The following is a 24839-nucleotide window of genomic DNA, read 5'->3' as shown; positions in this document are numbered from 1 at the left end:
AACAAACAATCTGCAGATGTTACCTTTGGGCTTTAGGAAATTGTGATTTTCAAACATTTAAAAGAGATTAATAGAGATAGAAATTGGCTGATTATTGGCTAATGAAAAAAAAAAAAACTTAATTTCCAGTAGTCCAGTGTAGAATTGGACTACTATGAACTCTGAAGCATTACTTGAGCCTATATGTTACATAAACATCCCAAAAAGCATGTATTCTTTAGTGGAACTGAACTGTGACATGTGATCACATTATATTCTGCTTCTTTTTTTCAGTAAGGGCAAATCCTTATTGAAAACTAATGAAGTGCTGTGCTGCAAACAGCTGTCACGTCATGATGTGACTGTTTTTTCATCTTCAGCATGATGTAAATGAGCCCCGCTCCTGCACATAAAACCCATGCTTACTTGGAGAGAACAGATCTGCCTCTGTGGGTGTTTAATAGTTCGTTAAATTGGCCTTTAACCTTTCAAAGGCCACACGCGCTGATCAGACATTGATTGTGGATGAAGCAGCCAGAGCCAGCAGTGTGAGCCCGGCGGCTGCAGCAGCAAGTGGTGGAGGAAGCAGCGAAATGCAAAGAAGGAAATGTGACAAAATGAGGTTGTGGGATGGATGTGCTGTTTAAGTTAAGCTCAGCGTGTAACTCATTACAAAATCTTTGAGGAGATTTTGCCCAGGGCTCCTCTCTCTCTCTCTCTCTCTTGATCTCTCCCCCCCTCTCTCTCTCTCTCTCTCTCTCTCTCTCTCTCTCTCTCTCTCAGTATACATTTCATACTTGTCCTGACTCACTCTCTCTCCTCTCCGCCTCTCTCACTCTCTCTCACACTCAGCCAGCCGGTGCTGCAGTGGATCAGTCGCAGAGCTCTGGCGCGCCTGCTTTTTTCCGCGGCAAATCGTTTCATCTGTTGGAATACGGCTGCGTTAAAGGAGGGAGAAGTAGCCTGCTATTTCTGCTGCTTCAGCTCTCACTCTACTCTCCAGCCTTTCGTGCGTGTGTGTGTGTGTGTTTTTTAGCTGCAGCGCCCCAATCCACACTCATCTCTCCCCCTCCTCGTTTGACGTATTTTTCCGCGCGGAGCCCAGTGTCCATTTCGCGCGTCGCTTTTGCGTAAAAGTCGTGAGTGAGGGACACGCTGTCCAAATACCCAATACTGATGATTGATCGCGAGCAGAAAGCGACGCATCGGCCCAGTCATAACACTTGTGCGGAATCGCACAGGCATGTGTCGGACTGCAGGACTGAGGTTCGTCTGAAACTTGACTGATGAGCTGATCTCGGAGCGCGCGCGGCACCGCGTCCTCACATGAGCTCCCACTGAACTGTGTTTGACTTTGTCCCAAAAATATCCAGCACGCCATGTATAATTAACCACGCATTATGCTAAATTATATGCTGACTAAATTATTTACTCGATTCGCTAAACACGTGCAATTAAAAGTAAATAGTTTGCTTTCGCGATATCCGCAAAGCTCAACATAATAAACTCCAAAGCAGCCGGACACGTGTTGAGTTCACTTCTATTGTAAGTTGCAAAATTTGCACATAAAAAAGAAAAGAAAAAGAAAAAGCTCACCGTTGGCCGCTGCAGCACCGGGGCCAGCTGACTCCGGTTCAGCTCACCTTGAGCCATGCTGAGCTCCAGCCCTCCTCCGCGGGAACCTCGCGCCACCCGCGGCCGCCGTGCGCTCTTTCTCCGGGCATCTCTCACCGTCCTCCTTCTCCTCCTCCTCTGGCCCCGGCCGTCCGCAGGCAAGAAGAAGCTGTACATCGGAGCGCTGTTCCCCATGAGCGGAGGCTGGCCGGGCGGACAGGCGTGCATGCCCTCCGCTCAGATGGCCCTGGACCTGGTCAACAACAGGAGCGACATCCTGCCCGACTACGAGCTGGAGCTCATCCACTACGACAGCATGGTGAGTGGCTGCATGTGGAAGGAGAGGGAGAGGAGGTGCGCACTTAAGTGGTGTGTGTGAGAGTGTGTGTGTGTGTGGTGTCGGTGTGTGAGGGGATATAACGACCTGCCTCTCCAACCATCAGAAGGAAGGAGCCACTGTCATGTTATGTGCTCTGTGCTACATCATTCGTCATCACTATTGTGTTCAGTCCCTGTGTTTCTCTTTGCAATCAACAACATATCCTGACTTTCTTCGGGGTGCATTTCATTCTTACTACCGTTTCCTCCAGAGTGGCGGCAGGTGTAGGCTGCAGTTTTAGTCCACCTGAACAACAGGACCTGCTGCCTTTTGTTTAGATTCATCATGTCTTTGCCCCTGAGCTGCAGATCCTTAAAGAGGAGCTTTGGGAAAAGGACACTCCGCTGGTAGCTCACCTTCGACTCCGCTTAAGAAAGGTGACTGCCACACCATGTGGCACACTACAGTGTGTTAAGTGAACAAACACACCTCCTGCTTGGTGCTGCTCATCAATCATTAATCATGGTGGTATTTTTAAATGCCAGCATTATCAACTACTTTAAATCCAATATCCGCCCCCCCCTCCTTCCCTCCTTCCCCAACTGGTTTCATTTCCCCTCGCTGTCCCAGTTTACCACCCACTACTCTCACATAGACTTTAATCAAAAAGCACATTATTTATCATTGGAAAAAAATGGTTCTATTTGTGCCTTGTTGCTGCACGTCCTAATTGTTATTCCGAAAGTTTCTCCCCGAAAAGGAACCATTTTTCTCGGCCGAGGGATGAGTGGAGACACGAAAACAATTACTGGATATCCCCCCTGTCTCCTCTCTTGAGGGTTGTTATCAATCATGCTGCAGGACAGATGCCTGGAGAGAGGCCGGGGCACCAAACAGTTAACTGTACTGGGACTGGTTAGAAATTTGCTACGAGCTTTATTCTGATTGGTGTACAAGGCTCTGCATTGGAATCCTGTTAAACAGAATAGCAGGGAGAGAGAGAGAAAGAGAGAAGGAGAGAGAGAGAGAGAGTGTGTGTGTGTGTGTGTGTGTGTGTGTGTGTGTGTGTGAGGGAGAGAGAGAGTGAGTGAGAGCGAGAGAGGAAGAGTTGGCATGGCAACACAGTTACTCTTGAAGCAAACCACAGAAACAAATAAGGTTTCAGCTCTGTGAAAATATGTGTGCAAATTCATATGCTGAATGTATGCAGAGCTGATAGTACAATGCATGCTTATTCATATTCTGTTATACATACAGTACACCTTGTTCTGTGCAATCAAATGCTTAAATAGATCAAATGCATGTGTGTGCGCGGGTGTGTGTGTGTGTGTGTGTGCGTTCTCTGATTACGAGTGTAGTGGAGCAGGCAGCTGCAGATGTAGCTGCCATAAACATAAAGATAAAGCAATAGCATGAACAGATTTCATAGGGATCGGAAAACATCACTCCTCGTGCTTCAGGAGTCCCTGGCGCCTCGGGCTCGAGAAATAGATGCAGATCCTTTTGAATAGAAGAGCTCAAAGAGGCTGGTATAACAGTGTCTGAGTGATGCTGGTTAATTCCTTGAATTAAGTCAAGGCGGGTGGGGTTGGGGGGGTTATTGCTCCTGCTCTGGGTACAGTGTGTTTGGAATGAGGCTTTTACCTCCTGATTGCAAACGTTTTTCACCTGGCTGGAATAGTAATGAGGATCTTACCCACTGAGAGGCACAAAAGCAATTATAAGAAAAGGGATTAATTAGCTATGATATTTAGATCCAGTTATTATGAGTTGTTTGGTCAGAGAGCAGATCTCCACCTTGCGAGCGCAAGCCTTTGTTTGACTCTGAGATTAAGACAAGGGTGTAACTGGCCCTTTGTTTGCCTGCATTTGAAGATCAAGGCAGGGGAAGTGTAATTATGCATCAGAGTCTCTTGACCTGAATTAATCACGAGGAGGAAGTTTTTATTAAAGTCAAATAGCAGCGTCGGATGTGAGACATACATTAAAGTTTGACTTGGATCTGGCAAGCAGGTGCCAAACTAACACACATGTTTGTATGGCTATCTTTGTGAGGACCCTCATTGACATCATGTTTTCCCTAGCCCCTTACCCTACCCTTAACCATCCAAAACAAATGCCTAACCTTAACCATTACTGAGCGTCAGCAGCATGGTCAGCAGACGCTCTCAACGCTCTGGCCAGCTCCAGCGGCCGGCGGCCAAAGGGGCGGGACTTTCAAGCAGCGCGGAAGATGTGTCCGTTCAGGCGCTCTCAATTTCTCCCGTAACGCACAGTTACTCTTAAAGCCCCAGTATGTAACTTATTTGGCTTTTTATTAGCAAAAACCAAATATTGCTTTCATAAATACGCATTTCACTATAGTCGAATCACTCCCGCATACAAATGAAAGCTTTCTCGTACCTTAGAATGAGTTGTTCCAAGTCGTTACAAATATACAAGGGGGGGCGCACCGAACCTTGGCTGCCATGTTGCATCGCCATTTTTTACGTTGAGTGGCAGCGTGACCGTAGGTAACCACAGAAACTCAGCGGAGCTGTCGGCTCGGGGAGAAAGTTTTCCAGGTAGCGCCTGTTAAAACTGTCACCACTGTGTAGTGTGAGGAAGGACGGAGGCACTGATGTTGCATTCAGGTGCCGTCGGCAAACCAACCGGATGTCATTTTACTCTACGAGAGAAAGACGGTAAAACGTGGGTCAGGTAAACAATACAACATCACCATGACAACATATTGTGACTCCTGTATTGTTTTGCCTCGTGCTGGCGGACCACTTGTTTACATAGACGCTTGTTTATCCTGTTACATGAAGCGTCTGTTGTCTGTCTGATGTCTGCCCGATTTCACGTGAATGCAACATCAAGAATACGTTCAGATATGCAACCGCACCGCTAGATGGGGGTAATTCCTGCATACCGGGGCTTTAACATAACTTAAACCTAATTATATTAACCTAGTTATTATAAAGTCTTAACCCTCAAACAGCCCGTGGAAGGGGTCTGAGACTCTGAGAAAGTGAGGACCGGCCAAAATGTCCTCACTTTCCCAAATGTCCCCACTCTGATGGTTTAAAACTCAAACTGGTCCTCACATGTATAGCTGTACAAGTACACACACACACACACACACACACACACACACACACACACACACACACACACACACACACACACACACACACACACACACACACACACACACACCAGTTTGTGACCACTTGGGTTGGGAGTATCAAGCGTGTCCTCAGCTTTTTCAACATCATACAATATTCATGAAGCTCAACACTTAATCCCAGCCTGTCCTTTTAATGGATGCAGATACCCTGTGGTAGCAGACGACTTGTTTCCCTGGCTATCCTGGCGACAGCATCAGACTATTTACAGCCTTCTGAGATCTACACACACACACACACACACACACACACACACATGGATGGACGGCGCACGCACACACACATTCAACGCGTGCGGACACACACGCTCGGGCGCGAGCGCACACACTGTTCATGCGGGCCGTTGCCATGGATATATCAAAGCCGAGACTGCAAACTTTGATCAATTATTAACAGTGATAGGAGTGAGACAGTGGGGATACAGAGAAATGGTGAAACAAGGTGCTTCCCTCACTTCCGCTCTTTATTTTAATTGGCAGCCGTGACACAATTTCCCATCCACTGTGGCGTAACCCGTATTCATCACTGGTCCTCATGCATGTCCATTGGCGTACAAGCCTGGCGTGCTGTGCCAGATGTAATTATGAGGAAATTAGGAGATGTAGCAGCGTGTGCTCCGAGATCCAACGCACAGGCTGTCCCCCAGACCTTTATCCTATCCCTTTTTCACACTTTTTTTTAATATCATCTAATTCTAATCTGCAGCGTAATTACACAGTGTATCATGACAAGCCAGTGCCCCCCCTCCAATTCTTCTCAGCCCAGGGAACCTTCAGTTCCTGTCAAAGGTTCTCACAGGCTGGCTTTGACTGATTGGAAATCCTACATCGGCATGTTAACATCGACACTGATATTAGCTCAGGGAATTTCAGCACCAAGGGCAGCGACAGAAGTGCTGGCTCTAAATCATATATGTATGCGCAGCTGTACGAGTGTACTTTTTATGGTTGTGTACACACACACTTGTGCTAATCTGTGTGTGTATGTCAGTGGATGTGAATGTGTACGTGAAGGGCATGGAGGCCGTCAATCCAGGTGCTCTCATGGGCCGAGGAGAGCCGGGAATGAAAGTGGAAATGGTGATGACCCCAGAGGGTTGTAGAAGAGAGACCTCCAAGAATAGCAGAGATTCCTCAGCCTTTATTACAAGCCTGCCAGCACCCCTGTTTCCTCCATTTTTTTTTATCACGAGGCCGACTGTGTGCTTTTATATCTCCTACAGCATCTTGTTCCCATTTTGTTACCAAAGCTTGTATTTCTTAAGCTCATTGAAAACTTTGAATGATTGAAAGGTTCAAGTATAGTGTCAGATGCTGTTTTGCAGTTGTGCTCAAGAATAGACCCACTTCATTTGACTGTGTACCGGTACAGCCTGTTAACTCTCTGAAATTAGTTTCACTGTGGAATAAGGATGGAATAAGTAAATGTTAGGTGCTAAAATGTCTGAATTATTCCTTTAAAAAAACTTTTCCTCTTCTGGTTGCTCTTACATTAACGATGAAGGGTTTTAATATCTGACTTTAAGCTTTATGTCAGCAACTTGCTCCACAGTCTTTCTAATTTCACCCATCACATTCAGACATCTAAGGGACCCTTAATGTATGTGGGCTTATTAAGACGTGTGTGATGTTCCACTTGAGATTGGGTTTGCCACCCAATAAAAGTGTTTTTCTCACTCATGCATACCATTATATTTTCCCAGCAGACATCCATCTATATAACTCCCTGTTTTTTTGATTGAAGCTCTGCAGCCCGGCCTGCCGTGATGACTGTATTTAAAGTTTGAACTCTACACTCTTGACAGATTTGTTCCAATTCAACATATAGATAATGTGACTTTCTAAAATATTTTGTCTGACAGCGAGGCACATGTGGTTTTGATTAAACATGTCGAGGGATAACAACTCCATGTCTCAGTCTGGATATCTGAACAACCTCTTACAAGGTCAAAATCTGCACTTTTTAATTGAATTCTAATTGTATAAGCAGCAAGTGATTAGGGAAAATTATGAAGAACACAATGCCGTTCAAAGCTGATGCTGGATGGCAGTGATAGATTGATTAAATAATTCAGAGATAATCAGCGTTGGCAGTGAAGTACGGCTCATCAGGGTAAAGTTAAAACACTGTAACACAAGAGAGCTAACAAGCTTCTTCTCAGCGTGCAGCCACCCGGCAGCCACGTTGACAAAGAAGACAAATAACCTTCGGGAAAGAAGTGTTTAAAAAGGTCTGCGCGTCAATCTGCATCTCCCTCATATGAGGAGAACGCAGCAGTTCCTTTTAGGAGGACTGAGCAGCAGCGTGCTGCAGACGCCAATCAGGCTGCTCGGCTTGTAACCAGGTGCTGATTTTTTTTTTTTTACCCAGAAACACCGGCGAGAGGGAAGCGGTCTGTGAAATCAGCTGGCGAAGTGATTGATTGGGAAGAAATCCTGCAGCCTCTCAGCCTTGCATTGCACAAGGTTGCCTATTCCCTCCCAACGTCAATATTGTGAAGCTGCTTTCCCAGTCAGTAATAATGCTATTAACCCAGTGAACTGAGGACGGTTGGCAGAGGAGGAAGATGAACGAGGGCGCAGGATTTATTTTGCTCTTGGTCAGCGAGTCCACACACACTTGGAAGGCTGGCTTTCTAAGTGTGTTTCGGTGATCAAGCGGCAAAATGCTAAACTCAGTGTCCGCTCACGTGTTTCAGATACTCAGATGCACCGATGTAACCCAATAACACACACGCTGGCTGTGTGATGGTGGTATAAATTCAAACATACTTCAGTGGCTACTGGCTAGACATTAATGAGTTGGATATAAACTTTTTAAGGTTTTATGACATTGTTGGATTGCTTGAAGGTACTGAGATTATTCTGGTATGGAGAGTTTATTAATGTTATCATGACTATTATCATTATTTGTAGGATTCTCACTTCCAACTAGTGATAACATCATGTGGCTCTGGCCTCGATTCAGACCAGGTTAGTGTGACCTCTGTCGTGCCCCCAGCGACAGCCTGGAGAGCTAAATGGTTTCGATTTGTACCCACTCTGTCGTGTCTGGAACATTTTGTTAACAGGGCATTTCATTTTTCTATGTGAACATGCATTTTTGATATATTCATATTCATCTGACTTCTTCTTGTACTAGTGTTAGACCAATTAATTTACCACTATGTAAGCTACTGTAAGTATAGATAACTGTAGATAACAAAACCAAGGCATCAGTATCACATCTGTTGTTTTCGTCAGAACAATATTTGCTAAATTATGGTCAAGTAAATCTGTGGAAGTAGCGACCTGTAAATGTGGCCAAAGCAGCTCCGCAGACTCCAGGCTTCAAATTGCCTTTTCAGAAGATACACAGGAGACAATAAGCAGTAAATGTAAATGTATTATTTCATTGTGGGTGTGTGTTTTAAAAAAAAAAAAAAAGGGTCTTGCTGTTAATGGATGGGATGTGTTATAATGGTTGTAATGGCCTTGGTTTGAAAGTGAATGTGCACTTGTTAGAGCCAATTAATCACTTTACTGCAGGAAAGCCACTGAGCAGTCAAAACCTAGAGGGGATAACACGAAAGTTTAATACAGACGTGGACAAAGGTCTAGCTTACAACTCTGCTCTTCACAGCATTATTTACTCATTTCCTCTGAATCAGAGTCTGTGTGTGTGAGTGTTAGACAACATTACAGATGCTGCGGCCTTGGTTTTCAATGGTGATCACTGCAGTGACATGTACAGTTTAAATAAACATGTCCAAAGGTTTTTTTGGGGCCCAGTAACTCTGAGGGTCAGAAACATTATTTATTTAAGCAGATTTTCTTCCGTTTGTTGAGACCAAGTATGGAAAACTGCACTGTGGTATTTAAAGGGATATTTCAACATTTTGGTAAATTGGCCCATTGCCATAATCCCTATAGTTTTAGGAATAGGTTTGTTACCTTTAATTGTCGGTGCAAGCTGTATTTAGATCGGCCAAGCAGAGCCGTGAGCTGCTCAGCTGCCGCTACGGAGGCTCATGGTATTTCCGGGCTTTCCCTCAAATACACAACCTAACAACTCCAAAACGCTCTTGTGGACAAGTTGTGACCTGCACATTCACCACGCTATGAGATAATAACGGAACGTTACGAGACAGAGTTGTTTTAGAGGTAAATGCATAGGTAAATGCAAAGCTGCCGATGCGCGTTCCCGTCGTTATTCAGCAAGGAGTCTCTTTTCGGCACACCACCGGCTTTGCATTTGCCTCTGAAACAACTCAGTGTCGTAACGTTCCGTTATTATCTCATAGCGTGGTGATGTGCAGGTCCCAACTTGTCCACGAGAGCGTTTTGGAGTTGTTGGATTGTGTATTTGATGAGTTTTGAGGGAAAGCCTGGAAATCCCATGAGCCTCCGTAGCGTAGCTCTGAGCAGCTCACGGCTCTGCTCCACCGTTCTAAAAATAGCTTGCACCGACAATTAAAGGTAGCGAACCTACTCCTAAAACTATAGGGATTATGGCAATGGGCGAATTTGCCAAAATGTTGAAATAACCCTTTAAGTGAGAATGTCAGCAGCACTCAGACCTTTTGCATTAATAGTGTTCAGATTGAATTATCTCAGTGCATGTGAATGTCCTGACTTTCTCTGCGCTGACATGACACCACTATAATTCCACCCAATCTAGAGGTAATGGAAAACACATCAATCAATAAGAAGACCGGCTATTCCACATATTCCTGGGTCTTGAGTGGTGATTACCTCTTCAGAAAAATCACAGGGCTGCCTCAAAGAGACAAATCAGCCGTTGAGACAAACACCCCAATTAGGAGCCATATTTGGTCGTTGCCATCACTGGCCTCAGTACGATTGCTTGTGACACTCGTCTGGAGTGTGCGCGTGCGAGGTTGTGTGTGTGTGTATATGTGTGTGTTTTTTTCCCTTCTTTTTAGACGTGCATCTGTGTGTTTGTGTTTAGGAGCTGTGTCTCCTCTTCCATGCTGAATCATTCGATGTGTCAGGCCAGTTTATGTGTGACTCTGATGAGCCGTGCGGCGGTGACGGTCTGTCGGTAATCTGGCTGACAGAGCAGTGATGGATCATTCCAGCCACACTCTCAACACCTAGACGCGCTGTAAATGACTTTATCGGGGGGTTGTAATGGCTTGTGATGACCGCCGTTGTCCCCGTCCGGCTCACTTTTTGTTTGCTCTCTGGCTCTCTTTCCGTTCCTTTGTCTCGATCCGCGGACAGCGCTGTTGTGTTTTGATGATACAGTGGTGATAACATTTTCTTCCAGCTTGTCACATTTGCATCTCCTTGTTTACGTCTCCCTGCTCCTTCAGTGCCATTCTCCTTTACCTCATCTTGACCCCGTCTGTTTAGCTTTTCCCCCCATTCCCCTGACTTGTCCTTCTATTTCTCCTACTTGCCTTTTCTCCTCACATTTGCATTGACCTTTTTGTCGCTGCTCGCTACTTCTATTTCATTTCCCTTTTCTTTATCTACTGCCTTCTGTTTTCTGTGTCTGTTCTGTTCCCTCCATCTCCGCACCACATTGCGTAGTTGTTTCTTCCTTTTCCTCACCTATCTGCTGTCCTCATTCTTATCTCTCCCATTTTCTCCCCCTCACTTTCCGAATCACCTCAATTCATTTCTCTTCCGTATTATTGATCCACTAAACCTTTCTCATTCTGTTCTCCCAGTGTGACCCAGGAGAAGCCACCAAGTTGCTTTATGACCTTCTGTACACGGAGCCCATCAAGATCGTCCTGATGCCCGGCTGCAGCGGCGTCTCCACGCTGGTGGCTGAAGCCGCCCGCATGTGGAACCTCATAGTGGTGGGTATCTTTTCACTCTTTACATCTCTGGTATCTGCTTTACTCCCAAGTCATTTGCATATTAGTGAAGGCGAGGAGAGCTGTGACACATCAGCTGCAGTTTGCATCAACATTTGTACAAATCATTACTCAGTCAAACTTGAACACACAGGTGGGCTGCACTTATTTTTACATTCACCACGACTTGTACTTTCATAAAATATTGATATCCCTGATGTCCATCACAAATTAATGTCCAAGAAACCTCCTAAAAAAATGTTTTTTTAAAAAGATGCTCTTCGTCATTTTATGACTCCAGAAGACTCAAGTTTTCAACTGTATGAAAGGGATCCAGTGATACTTTTATATATATATATATTTTTTTTTTTCTCGCTTTTTTTACATTTAGATTTTGAGATATGTTTCTGATGCAACCTTTAAACAGCGGAGGGGAAGGGGATATTGTTTGTGGGATTAGCATTTAAAAATTCAACAACATCCCTTTCCAGTGTCTGTCTTCCTTCCTTTCTCGCAGCGGTCGTTTCATCAGTACAAAGTACCTTCAGTGACAGAAGTGTTGAGGTGGAGTCGAAACTCTCAGAGATAAATATCTCACAGCCTGAACTCATACAAACAGAAACTATCTGCATTACTAGACACCACCAGGGGCAAATGAGGAGAATATATACATGGTGTTTTTAGGTCCTTTACATCAAATAAGGTTCTGAGTAGTAAAGGACACAGTGGAAAACAGGTGCAAACAAACACATCTGACTATTTACAGACTGACTCAACAAACTTAAAGCATCACCATACAAACGTGTCTCCATGTGCGCTTGTGATCAGATCTCTTGCTTTACATGCAAATTAACTAATGTGTTGTTTTTAGCTCTAAGCTTTAAGCCATTTGAAATAGTAAAATATTCTCAGTTTATTATGAAGCTGTGACTGTGGCAGAGGATGTTAGTAGAGTAGGTGATCCGTCACCTTGGCATTCACATATGTGGCCCAGACCACCTCCGACGGGGCCGAGCTGTCTGATTATTCAGCCTCTTCACTCACGTTTCTGGCTCTGGTGGAGTTTTGTAGTGGACAGGTCCAGAGAGGGAGATGAGCTGAGAGGAAACTTTGACACTGACTCTAAGGATCTTCAGCCCTGTTGGTGCTGGAGGACGATCACAACTCTTGGTGCTGACCAACAGTAAAGTGTCTGATGTTGACATTCATCTATAAATAATGCTGTCTTTAGTTCCTACAGGCAACACAGTAAGTTCCTGAAAACAAACGGGAATAGTCATTCATTGATTTTAACATATTTCAAGGAAAACCTTTTAATAAGTGATGAGACTTAATAAGGCTTTTTCACAACGCTGCAATGACCGCTGGAGGGCAAAATATATTTTTTGTCCTACTGCATGATAATACATTCATTACAATTATTAACACATGCCAGATCTATAAACCAGCAGAAGATATAATGCCATCCTCTGTTTTTTTTGTTTGTTTTTTTTTGCTTTTTATGCCTCCATCAGTTGGTTTTGTTTATCTCACTGTCTCTCTCTTAATCTGCCTCTCTGTCACTCACAGCGCTCTGCTTATTAGCTTTGTCCTATAATTGAAGTTTCATCCAGAGATTAGTCATGGAGAACAGTCAGATCTCGTGGTTGGCATCTGCCCGTCTTTCTCCTTCCTGGTCTTTCTCTCTTTGTCACCCGTTCTTTCCTCATCATTAAAAACTCTTCTCCACTTTTTCACTCTGCCTTCCTCTTTCCTCTCGCCTTTTGTCACTGCCTGGAGCTGGCCTGCCCTATTTCAGCCCCTTCCTTCCTCCATCTCTTCCTTCCTTCCTTCCTTCCTTCCTTCCTTCTCTCCTCGCTTCCTTCCTTCCCCCTTTCCATCGCTACCATTTTACTCACCCACTCTTCATTTCCGCCTCGTTCCCTCAACTCGAGCAGCCGATTCTCCCCACACACAAAGGGATCTGTCTCTCTTTACTACATACCACCACTGGCACAACCTCCTAACCGCCACACTCAATTATTTCTGTATGCGTTCTGCCTGCAGGAACCTCCTCGCATGTCAAGCAGCCTCATCAGAGCGCCGGGGAGGCAAAAGCGACCTCCATTTCTGGACGCTGATCAAGGAGGGGCTCTTAATTTGATCCCAATCTCCTTTTTTAAGAGCACTGTAAGCCACAGACGGCCATTGATCTGCTGCTACAAGGCCACGGGAGACCTGACGAATCGAGAACGGAGAGATGTTGTTTGCGGTTTCTGGGAAGCTTCGATGTCTGTTGAGTCGAGCGCTGCTACATTGGTCTATTTCTGCCACAGCAGCTTTTTGCTCAATTTCAATTTTGTCACTGTGTTCGTGCCTGGTGATGGTTTATTTCAGTGTTGCCATGGGGAGAAGCTCAGAGCTTTATTTTTGGTAATTTTCAGGTTTTGACCTCTGTTGAATTATTTCATTCTGCCAGACAAAGTGCTAATCAAACTCTTGCAAAAAGAAAAAAAAACAGATTGAGAAAAACTATCAAACAGTTTTCTCAATTTGCCCTAGTGTCATCTAACCATGTCAGGTTTTTGTTGGTTTTTTACTCTGCCCAGTGTTTGCAATATTGTCCACTGGCTACAATTGAGTTGATTAGAATTTAATTAGTAATGTTCACAGCATTGAAAAATTAGATGAACAATTTCACCAGCATTCATGGGGCTTTATGCAGCTGGGGAGCTATGAACTATTTTCCATTATCAAGTTAAAAAAAAATTCAATTTTGCAGTACCTACCTGCAAATCTAATGATTTTCCCATCAGCCTCAGCTGTAGCTTTTGTTTATTGCCCATAGCAGTGGCTGCTGTCCTGTGGGCCTGAAGCAAATGAAAGCTTATGTCAAAAACTGGAGTATGCCACTGAATAGCAACAGGAAGAATTAAAGGGAAGGAGAATTAAGCTGCCAACATTTTTGAGTGGAGGTCATAAGTTGGAAAGGGAGTCACTACAGAAAATGTAAACACTCTAACCTAAGATTGTAAACCTGATGAGTACGACCCGCTAAACACCAGCATGTTAGCACTGTGAGCATGTTAGCGTGCCTACATTAGCATTTAGATCAAAACACTGCTGTGCGGACAAACAGCCCCATAAGCCACTAACATTTCTGTGGCAAAGGTCAAGGAACAAAATTACATGTATTTGCATTGAATTAATACACATGATGCTCCAGTGCGTGTGTACAGCAGCTCAGCGGGGGAGTGTGTGACTGTCAGACAGGTTTTCAGTCATTTAACTCCCGGCACACACAGTTTGCACGTTCTCATTTACACACACTGGTAAACCTTTGTCGTCGTGCACGTGTCATCCTCCGAAGCCAGTTCGCTGGTTTTCCCCAGATCTTTGACTGCTGCGCCCAGATCAGCTGTCACCTCCTGTGTAGTTTCCCTTCCTCCGTACTGATCCCTCCGTCTTCCTGCCCGTGCCCACAGGGATTTGTTATTGCGGGGAGTCCACATCGTACATGACATTTGACATCTATCATCAAGCCCCCTCTCTTCACCACTGGGAGCACCCAGTAGTGAAAATCCAAGGGCTGTATAAGCAGTGGGGCTGAGATGAGAGCCGGCTGTATGTATCGGTAATGGTTCCCTAAACGCCAGGTTTCTCATTTCAAAGCAGACCTGTCGAGGATTTTATCTCCAGTTGTCACTGTGAAACTAATTGTTAGAGAAACAGTCTTCTCCCTGTTTCTGTTGGCATTTCCAAACCATCCCTCTTACATGGCGCTTTAGACACATATCTTAGCAGTCTGCCTCTCCAGCAGGCAGTAAGTGCTCTTTTCCTATGAATCATGCTTGAGAATTCAGTTTATGAAGGTTGGGATGAAAGGAACGAGGGGCTACTGTTTGCAACAACAACAATTAGATCATTTTGTGGTTGTTTCTGTGTGTAATAGCAGGAAGTGTCATCACAATTTCATGGAAGTGAATGCCTGGGAATTTTTTTTTCTAAATTGAAATTACAGAGTTTATCAACACACCTCATACGCTGCAGGGAAGCTAAAAGGAAGGAGGGAAGGGGTGTGGATGAAAATGAGAAAACGAGAGCAGGGATTGTCTCCGTGGTTCTCTGTCTTGTTTTTTTTTTTTTTTTTGCTGGCTTTGTCTCTTGTTTGCTGTTTGAACCAGTCGTCATCAAAGAACACTGTGCACAGAGGAGGAACAATAAGAGAGCCCTGATTTGAATACATTTGATTGAAGTGTGTTTACTAGTGATGCCTGGAAGGGCCTTCAGATGTATAACCCTCCCCGAACTTCTACTGTATACCCTCTGCTCCATTCTTCTTTTTCCTGTCTTCCAGCTGTCCTACGGCTCCAGCTCGCCAGCTCTATCCAACCGTCAGCGCTTCCCCACCTTTTTCCGCACGCACCCGTCGGCCACCCTCCACAACCCCACCAGGGTGCAGCTCTTCCAGAAGTGGAAGTGGACTCGCATCGCCACCATCCAGCAGACCACGGAAGTCTTCACCTCAGTCAGTACTTTTAACTTCCTCCATCTCAACTGTCTTCATCTCTCAACCTCTTCTCCTTCCTTTTCTTTCTTTCATCTCCCTCCCTTTGCTCCATGTCCCATCTTTTTTTTCTCAGTGAAGTGTGGGTGTTGTCTGATTACCTGCCTCTCTATGTTTGTTTATGAGAGCAGTTGTGTTCCCAGGCTATGCGATGCGCTTTCAGGTAATCTCTCCTGGCGATTGATGGAGGATTTTTGAAGTAATTTGTTGGAATATTGGTTGTGAGAAATATTGATCAAGCAATACATCTCTCCCAGGCACAGCGGTCAATACCATGACACTTGGGTTGGTTCCTGTAATGGAGGTTAATGATCCCGCTCTCACATCCCTTTCCTCTCCGCTCTCACATTCTTCTTTCTCTTCTTTTCAGTCTTTGTGTAAAGAAATCCATTCACTCTCTTGCTTCCTGTTTATCGTCTGTCCGTCCAACTCGTGATGTTTCTCATAAACAGTTCACATTCTTTCATTTGTCTTGCTTTTCTTTTGTCTCTTTCTGTAATCTCAGCTCCTCACCTATGTCTGTCTCTGCTCAGCAGCCTCTCTAACCCCCCCTCCCTCCTCTCCTCTCCTCCTCTCCCTCTCTCTGTCTGTCCTCCCCTTTCATCTTGCAGACCCTGGACGATCTGGAGCAGAGGACGAAGGAGGCAGGCATCGAGATCAGCGTTCGCCAGAGTTTCCTCACCGACCCGGCTGTCGCTGTCAAGAACCTCAAGGTGCTTTGATTAAAAATTCACCTCAGCTGCTGGTCCTCTCTCCCCCCCTCTTCTCCCCCCCTCTCCTTCCTCCTACGGCTCACAGCTGCACACGATACCATTAGCAGAGAGGTGATTTCATAGAGGAAATTAATGCGCCATGCTAATTAGCAGCTCCTGAACAGCAGCATGTCCCCGTCCTGCGAAGCAGCAGGAACTCTGGAGCGCTGCGCTATGCCACGTCAAGCTGTGCCATTGTGAAGTTGTATTGCCGCTGCAGATGTAACTAAGCAATGTGTTGTTTTGTTTTCATGTTCTGACGCAGCGCCAGGACGCGAGGATCATTGTGGGGCTCTTTTATGAGACCGAAGCCAGGAAGGTTTTTTGTGAGGTTAGTACGTTTTCCAGCCCGATTGATCCCCGTGGACTTAACCTGACTGCGTATTAGCAGAAATTGAGCTCTGTAATGAGCTGTTTGAATGTCTGAATGAATTTCCTTGTTTGGCAGTGATACAGCATACTCAATACATCTCTGGGAATAATTCTCCTCGTGCTTATTTATCATTCTCTCCCTCCCCTCTTCCTCCCTCCCTCCCTCCCGGCTGCAGGTGTTCAAGGAGAAGCTCTACGGGAAGAAGTATGTGTGGTTCCTCATCGGCTGGTACGCAGACAACTGGTTCAAGATCAAAGACCCAGCCATTAACTGTACGGTGGAGAACATGACGGAGGCCGTGGAGGGACACGTGACCACTGAGATCGTCATGCTGAATCCGGAGACTGTGCGCGGCGTCTCCAACATGGTGGGAACATATAAAAACACTGTTGTCCTCTCCCATTTGTTATTTTGATTAATTAAATCCAAGAAAGACCTCTGTACACATAAACGTGTTTATATAAACTGTTTTAATCACAGTAATTAGAAATGGACACACAGGTAATCACAGACATGCATAATACATTTTCACAGCATGTGCAAACGTGTTAATAGATTACAAGGAAACAGTGTAATTTAAAATAAGTCACATTCATGTTATGGAGTGAAATTAGTGGGGCACTCAGCTGTGATGCAAGTGCTTAACAAGCTTCTAATGACATCAAATGCAACACACCTGTGCTTTGAAATGCAAGTACATGTGAGAAATTGAGCTCAGTTGTTTCCCTTGTTGGATGAGGATCTTCGCAGATATCACATTTAATAATATCTGAGGATAAATCAATACAGATTAGAAAATACAGATAAAAAAAATAGAAAAAATAGCTACCATACTAAAAACTGACAGAGTGAGGAAATATCCAACCATTGAACATATCGGTAAGATCCATGAACTGATTTAGGCTGAAAAATACTCGGCTTGCTTGGTTTACACCAATTATCACCTAGATTTCTTATCTTCGTGCACCTAAAAGGTGTAAAGAAAAACATGAATGAAGTGTGAGTGTGATGCTGACTATGTAACAGAGTCTTGTAAGTGTAAGTCTTTCAGACTTCTTGGACTCCTACGGCTATTGGACTTATAGTCCTGTCATTGTCATTGTGATGTCATGTTAGCATTTAGCTCAAGGTGCCAGTGTGTGTAAAGTAAGTGTTGCAAAGTTGTTAGCGTGGCTGTAGACTTTCAAAACTTTCAAATCAAATTTGTTCACCTCATATGTCACAAGCTGTTGATTCACTATGAGCAGCCCATGTTATAAAGTTAGCTGTAGGCTAGTTAGCAATATATGCACCAGGTACGTGTGGGAGTGTGCCCATGATTGTGTGTGTCACCTCTTTTCATCCTCTCATCATGTCAGGTTGCGAGCTCATTTATCTAAAGCCTTTGCTTCCATTGAATTTGTATGTAATAGTGCTGCAGCTATAATCCACTTCACAGTCTGAGTTTATATTAGCATTTTTTAAATAATCTAATTCATAATGTTTGTGGAAATGAAAACAGTAAAACTGGCTAATTAAATAAAAAAAAAGTCAGTTTTCTAGAGTTTCTGTTCAGCAGTTTCCGATGTTCAAGTATCGGTCAGTCATGTAGTGTAGATTTACTGAAGTTTGAGCTCTTTATTTTTTGCTTGTCTGTTTATCCAGTTGTTGTTGATGCTTTCTACGTACCCATCTTTTCTTATCCATATCCGTAACAAACATCTTCTACCATTAATACCCAATGGATTGATCCAGAAATAAACCAGCAGTGATGCTCTTGTATTTCATGCTATTTAAAATCACACGTCATTTTGGCTGAGGCACAGTGAGGCAGTGGGATCTCTGTGTAAAAGGAGCAGGAGCTTTTTTTTCCTCGGAAAAGTTAGACTGTGAAAGTTTAGTGTAATCCTGTCACACCTTCAGTGAACTGTGTATGACCGTCTTCAATACTAGGCTTCCTAAATCTCTGATAGAGGACAGAATAATCACTGGGGTTGTTTAAATAATCAGTGTCTCAAGTCTTTCTTTATAATGTGTCTGACCAACGTCTCCTCAGGTTCGAGTCGCTGTCTGCCTCTCTTTCGCCCGTCGCTCTCCTCTGTTCACCTTCTCTAATCGGCTTAAACTGTCTCTTCCTCTCTCCGCCTCTCCCATTGTTCGACCTTCTCTGACTCTGCTGGTCTGTTGTGGATCATCCTTCGACTCGTCTTGTTTACCCATCTCCCCCCTCTCTCCTTCTCTTTTACCCCCAACCTCCCCAGCCTTCCTTCCCTCTCTCTCACACTTCATCAGCAGCTGTTGTTTATATTCATACAGCACCTGCCACGACCTGCTGATTTAGCTGTTGACGTGCTGCTCAACGGGTGATAAGAATTACAGCCACAACTCCCGCTCATAGCCAATCTATTCAAATTCAATTTCCCAAGTTTGAAATTGGCATATTTCTTTTAGATAGAGGTCTCAGATGAAGCCAGCGTGCCGATACTGCGGGGTCTGCAGTAGCGCGTTGTCAGCTAGTTTCCAGTAGGTAGTGGCAGATTTAAATGCCAAATGCCAAGGTGGAATTTCAATGAGCTGAATTTGACATAGCTGAACTGGGAGTGTGTACGTCTAATTGGTCTCAGGGAATCCACAGGGATACGCTCATGATTTGTAGCAATAATCCCCCCGTCATACGTTCATCTCTGCTTTTTTTTCAGCGGGAGATAATGCTCATTGATGTTTTATTCTACTTCCAAACAGCTGGGCTCGATTGTACACTTAAGCAAACTTTGGTTCAAAGTTGAAAATCACATCAAAGTTTTTGGCAAAGCAAAGCGATTTTCTCTGGAACAAGATGTCCTCCTGATACTACATTTTTAATAATTAAATCTCCTAATTCACAGCAGGCCACTGCACATGTATTATACATGTATCAATTGTCAGTTAGAAAGGAAATAATCCACATCAGAGCCAATATGAAAACAGTATTTTTTTTCTTGATTTGAAATGTAAACAGAGTGCCCTAGTTTAACTAATCTGCTAAAGTTTTGTCAAAATCTGACAGAAGGTATTTTCATGAAAATTTGAGGAAAACTGCAACAGTGTGTAAAAAAAATTACATCTATGTGTCCTAGCATAAGTACAGCATGTGAGAGGAATATTTGATCATTTGAACAAAGGGAAGTGGGAAGATCATGTCTCTTCATAAATAAATAGGAGGCGACAGCCAGCAGGCAATTAGCTTAGCTTAGCATAAAGACTATGTGAAGGTGTGTGTGTGTATACATATACTTTAGTGTGGGGAAATGCAATGATATTTATTTTTTGACATGAACTTATGTGAAAAAAGAAATCTTATATAAAATTCTACACGCAGTCTAAATGAAGACTAAACATCAGTTCTGGGGATTTAATTTCCTCCAGATGAAAACTACTTCTCATTCACTGTCTCGTCTCTACCATATACCACCACCACCACCATATTTATATATAGCACCAATGTAATGACTCAGTGTTACCCTTTTTTGGCGCATTGCTTTTCTTCAGAGGGACTCCTCTTAGATATCTTCTCTGTCCTCTTTCTGTTAGACATCGCAGGAGTTTCTCGGCGCCTTGATGTCTCGTCTGGGAGGAAAGAACCCCGAGGAGACGGGCGGCTTTCAGGAGGCTCCTCTGGCCTACGACGCAGTGTGGGCTCTGGCCCTTGCCCTCAATAAAACTGTCGCACCGCTGAAGGCCAAGGGCCGACGTCTGGAGGACTTCAATTATAACAACCACGACATCACTTCAGAGATTTACAGGGCGCTCAACACAAGCTCCTTTGAAGGTGTTTCGGTAAGAAGTAACAGGTGTACGATGTTTTGTGCATGTCTTTAGAATGCAACGTTTTTATCTTTATAGTTCAAGTTTTTGCTTTTCATGGTGATCGAACTCTGAAAACACCACATTGTTGCATTATTATCGTCAAGTAAAACTTACAAAATAAGGAAAAGCAAAAAAACAAACAAATTGAAACTGCTTCAAAACTCATTAAAATAATCTAAAATGTCTTTAGTTTTCATATTTGTCTGTTTATTTCTGTATTCTGCAAGCCTGGTATTTTAGGTGGATATGAAATCTATTTTCCATCTTAAAAAACAAATTAAAACCAAACTAATATTAAAAACAAAAAGTCAAATTAAAATGATAAAACTAATGAAAGTGCAATTTGTTTCTAATCTCTGTACGGTGGCCTCGAATGAAAAATGCAGTTTAACATCACAAAGTCAATGACAATTTCAACAGAGAATAAATATCTCTGATAAATATAGAATGTTTAATATTTGGACACTGAAACCTAAAGCAGGTGTATATAAAATCTCAGTAAAAATACTGTATTGCACAAAGTGAATGGGTGCACAGTTGCACTGAGTGTAGTTGATCATTGTTGGAGCATGATTTGTGGTGAGTGTCTGACTGCTTGTGTTTCCTGCCCTGTTGAAAGTGTTTTATTGATGCTGCCAAATTCCCAAATCTCACTCTTTAACCTGGTCAGCAGATTTTTACTGCACCTCTGCTCTGACAGAGTCTGGCTAACTGTCTCCCTCTGTTTCCAGTCGTGTGCTAAGATACATACACATACACACATGAGCGTAGTATCAGTTTTCACATCTAACCCGTGGATGTATCAGACTCTTGTGCTCCTCCTTTATGCTTGGAGTTTATTATTTGCAGTAATACTGACTTTTTTCTATGTGTGCGTGCGTGTCTCAGGGCCAGGTGGTGTTTGACGCCCAGGGTTCCAGGATGGCTATGACTCTCATCGAACAACTGCAAGGTAAAAATAAAATGTCACTCATTTGTGGGGGAAAAAAAACATAGAAATCCTACCTGACTGTATCGATTGTTGGTGCCTGCTCATTTCAGGGCAAAGCCTCTTTTCTGTGGGGGTTTGCGGCTCCTTCGCTGCGATTGGTCTCAGTGTCCTATAATTGCACATGTGATTGGACTTGATGCAGGAATGTGTTGACTCAAGGCTTCGCTCTAATTGGGCACAAGCCTGCATTTTAAGCCGTTTCTGGAAACGGCATCCTATTTGTCACCAGCGACTTAATGAGTTTCCCCGCGTGGGATAAGGTTGAGGATTATATTCTACCTATGTTCTCTTTGGCGTCCTAAAGGATGAGGATTTCATAATCCTGCCCCTTTCCCCTCACATTCTGTCTCATATTTCCTGTTGTGGTGTCGAGGTAATTTGACATCCACAATGAGACGACCTGACTCGAATCCTTGAGTCACTGTGGGACCTCATCAGTATTCCTGGTCAAGACTGCCACATAAGCTCCTTTTTTTCCCCTCTTCCTTTTCTCCTTCTTCTCCCCTTGGTACTTCTTTGTTTGTCCTTCTTTATGCACCTTTTCATTCCTCATTTCTTTTATCTGTTCATTGTGTCTCTTTTTTTTCTTCTTCATTTCTGTACCCACACATTCAATTAATGTGAAAGCACCGATAGAAAGAATGATAGAAATAATAGAAAAAAAGCTAAATAGTGTCGAAATGACTATATGTTTATCTGCTTTGTCAAGTTTTATTGTATTTTTTGAAACCACAACAGAACGGGGGATGAAATGAATTATACAAGCGATGCTAATCAAAGTGCATCTGCTTTTTTTCCTGTCTTTCTTCCTCAACCGTTTAGGAGGCAGTTACAAGAAGATTGGTTACTATGACAGCTCTCAGAAGAACCTCTCCTGGTTTGGAAATGATGTTTGGATAGGTAAGATGGAACCATGACACTGTCTTTGTCCCAACTTCCTGTGTCTGTGTCTGTGTTTGCGTCCCGTCTGTCTGGCCGTGACTCACCAGGGTCACATCTCTGGCATTAGACCTCCTCTGTGTGGCTTAATTTAGCCTTTCGCACCGTCTAAATGATATGTAATCACGCTGGATGTTCTCTAACCGCTGGTTTGGGTGAAGCTAGTTATTTGGATGCTGATGCTCACCCCAAAATAAGCCGCCTGCACACTCACTGTCCGACCTGTGTTAAAACAGTGAAAATGTGCAGTAATCAAACAGGGCAGCCGCTAAGTTTGACAGGCTCACCCAAAGGATTTCAACAGCCTGACACCGAGGGGACCCCTCCTCCCTCGGCGAATTAGCTGCAGGCTACAGCCTCGGCCAGTTTTTTAATCTTACAGCCTATATTTGTTTATGTTTTGGCAAATCGGCGCAGGCAACTGTCACTGGATCACTTTGATACTGCAGAAAACTTTAAAAAACCAAGTTCTTGAAATTACCGAACATCCTATTTTCCCCATTACTGAGTAGATTTGTGGATGTTTCTTTGCGGCGGACACAGGAAATAATGTCTGCATACACTCAGAAAGTGTACGTCAGGCTTGATCTAAAAATATGTGTTTTGTGGTAAGACTTGAGTGTGTTGCTGCTGCGATAAGGAGCGCTCCTTTGAAGCAAATTGCTCTGCTTTACCTTAATGGGCTCCATAAGCTGTGGATCACAGCCCGCGCTGCAGCTCCCACTGCAGACCGTGTCAGTAAGTGGGACAAATCAACACGGCAAACTGCAACACAGTGACCCGCCATCGTCTCCTCCGACGTGAACTGTCCCTCTCACCTGCCGCAGTGTCTTCGCCTCTCACCTCTCTCCCTCCGGGCCTCGCTGCGTGAACGCCTCCGGGCTGACCGAGCTCACGTCACTCAAGCCAGAAGCAACTCAGACCGCTGCTGCCCATATGCTGGTTTGCTGTGAAAACCTTTTACTGTTGATTTGCCTCAGACACCAAGACCAATTCTGTAGTTGTTTACTGGCCCATCCGTCCCTGGAGAGGTGACACACTTGTGCCTGGACAGAGTGTGCCACTAATCAATCCTGCACGCCTTGGCGGCCCATAGAGAGCCGCCTTTTTTTAGGCCTTTAAGGAAATGATCTGTTGCCAAGGCTTAACTGAACCCCGAAGAGGTAGAGATTCCAGGTCATGGTGACTGGCAAGGGGGACGGACGACCCGTATCCGTGTAGGCAGCGTGTCTTTCACCGGGTCGGCTGCCAGCTCTTTAGTTTGGCTTGTTGCGATGTGACAGGCCCGGCGTTAGCCCACTTAAAACCTGCTGAGTTGAAACTGACTCGCCCTCCGAAGTGTCAGAGGTGGGTTTTGTTTTCCGCCTTTCTCTGCTGGAGCTCCGGTTTGTTTTTTTTACTGTTTACCAAATAAAGACACATCCATCTGACATCTAGTAGCTGAGAGGAAATGAGTAATTTCCTGCTCTTTGGAGCTGATTCAGCTCAGGAAAGTTTTTTTTCCCTGAGTTTAGGGGGGGCGGGGCGCTTTGCTCCGAGCTGACAGGGTGGAGGACGTACGGGGTTTTCAATTTAACCCCTCTGCTTGTTTTCCCGTGTGTTTACCAGGCGCCTCCATGCCTCACTTTCTCACTCTCTTCACGGTCGCTCTAACAACCACTTCAGCTCAGCTCTTCTTCTAATCGCTGTGGCAACTGTTATAGAGCTGGGTCTCCATGGCAACACCCCATCCTGATTCCATGATCAAGGACGGAGGAGGGTTTAAATGGAGCAAATGCATTGACTGAATGGACAGTTGACACATGCATGGACACGCGTGCGCACATATGCACACACACACACACACACACTGCAGGCCGTGCACTACTATTCCACACATCAGCCTCAGTCGGTCACTGGTTGTACATCATGTAGCTCCTTACAGACACACAATGCAGCCCAGACTGCTTTACATTAAAGTGTGTGAAACAGCATTTTAAAATATTTAAACAAAGGAATTAACAAATAAAACACTGAAATTCATTAAAACTGGATAGAATTAAAAAAAGATTTAAGATTAGATGTGATTGATGTTGTTCTGGCCTGGTCAATGACCACTTGGCAAGTGGGTTAGCACATCTTTTATGGTTGAGTGAGTTTAACTTAAGTACCGCTAACCGCCACACACTGTCACTTCTCCTTACTGGTACCTCGTGACTGTGACTATACCCGCGGACCTCCGTTACATAGATAAAATCAAAATACAATATTTTGTCAGTAGCAAGATCAGCAAGAGAGTACACCATTGATTTAGTATTGCGCTAAAACTTTATTGGCCTTTTAGTTTTTAAAATTCTATGTCATGCTTTCTACTTTCTTGTAAAAGCCTGGTGCCTACATTACCCACAATGCAGCTCCACCACTGTTAGTTGGGATTTGAGTGTGTTATGCTACTGTAGCAGCTGCTAATGTGGCCTGGAGCCTCTAGCCTCAAGCAGAGTTGAGGAACGGGCTACAGAGGTTTGGTAAGCTGCCTCCTTTGT

The 24839-nt window shown here is 44.2% G+C and overlaps 1 protein-coding gene across 1 annotated transcript in view; it reads left to right on the top strand.

Moving 5' to 3' along the window:
- The window catches only part of gabbr1a (gamma-aminobutyric acid (GABA) B receptor, 1a), a gene marked incomplete at both ends in the record, with an annotated part of 72466 nt that overhangs the window by 20117 nt on the left and 27510 nt on the right, over nt 1-24839 (top strand). Inside the window, 9 exons of the mRNA XM_083990484.1 lie at nt 1752-1912; nt 10760-10894; nt 15228-15398; nt 16049-16150; nt 16455-16520; nt 16738-16929; nt 20112-20357; nt 21276-21339; nt 22201-22278. Of these exons, the coding sequence (XP_083846610.1) occupies nt 1752-1912; nt 10760-10894; nt 15228-15398; nt 16049-16150; nt 16455-16520; nt 16738-16929; nt 20112-20357; nt 21276-21339; nt 22201-22278 (1215 nt within the window). The remainder of the gene's footprint in view (nt 1-1751; nt 1913-10759; nt 10895-15227; nt 15399-16048; nt 16151-16454; nt 16521-16737; nt 16930-20111; nt 20358-21275; nt 21340-22200; nt 22279-24839) is intronic.

This window comes from Trachurus trachurus, assembly GCF_905171665.1.
Source record: "Trachurus trachurus genome assembly, chromosome: 16".
NCBI classification, from domain to species: Eukaryota; Metazoa; Chordata; class Actinopteri; order Carangiformes; family Carangidae; genus Trachurus; species Trachurus trachurus.
The sequence above is the reverse complement of the archived record's forward strand: the minus strand, read 5'-3'. Positions and strand labels throughout refer to the sequence as shown.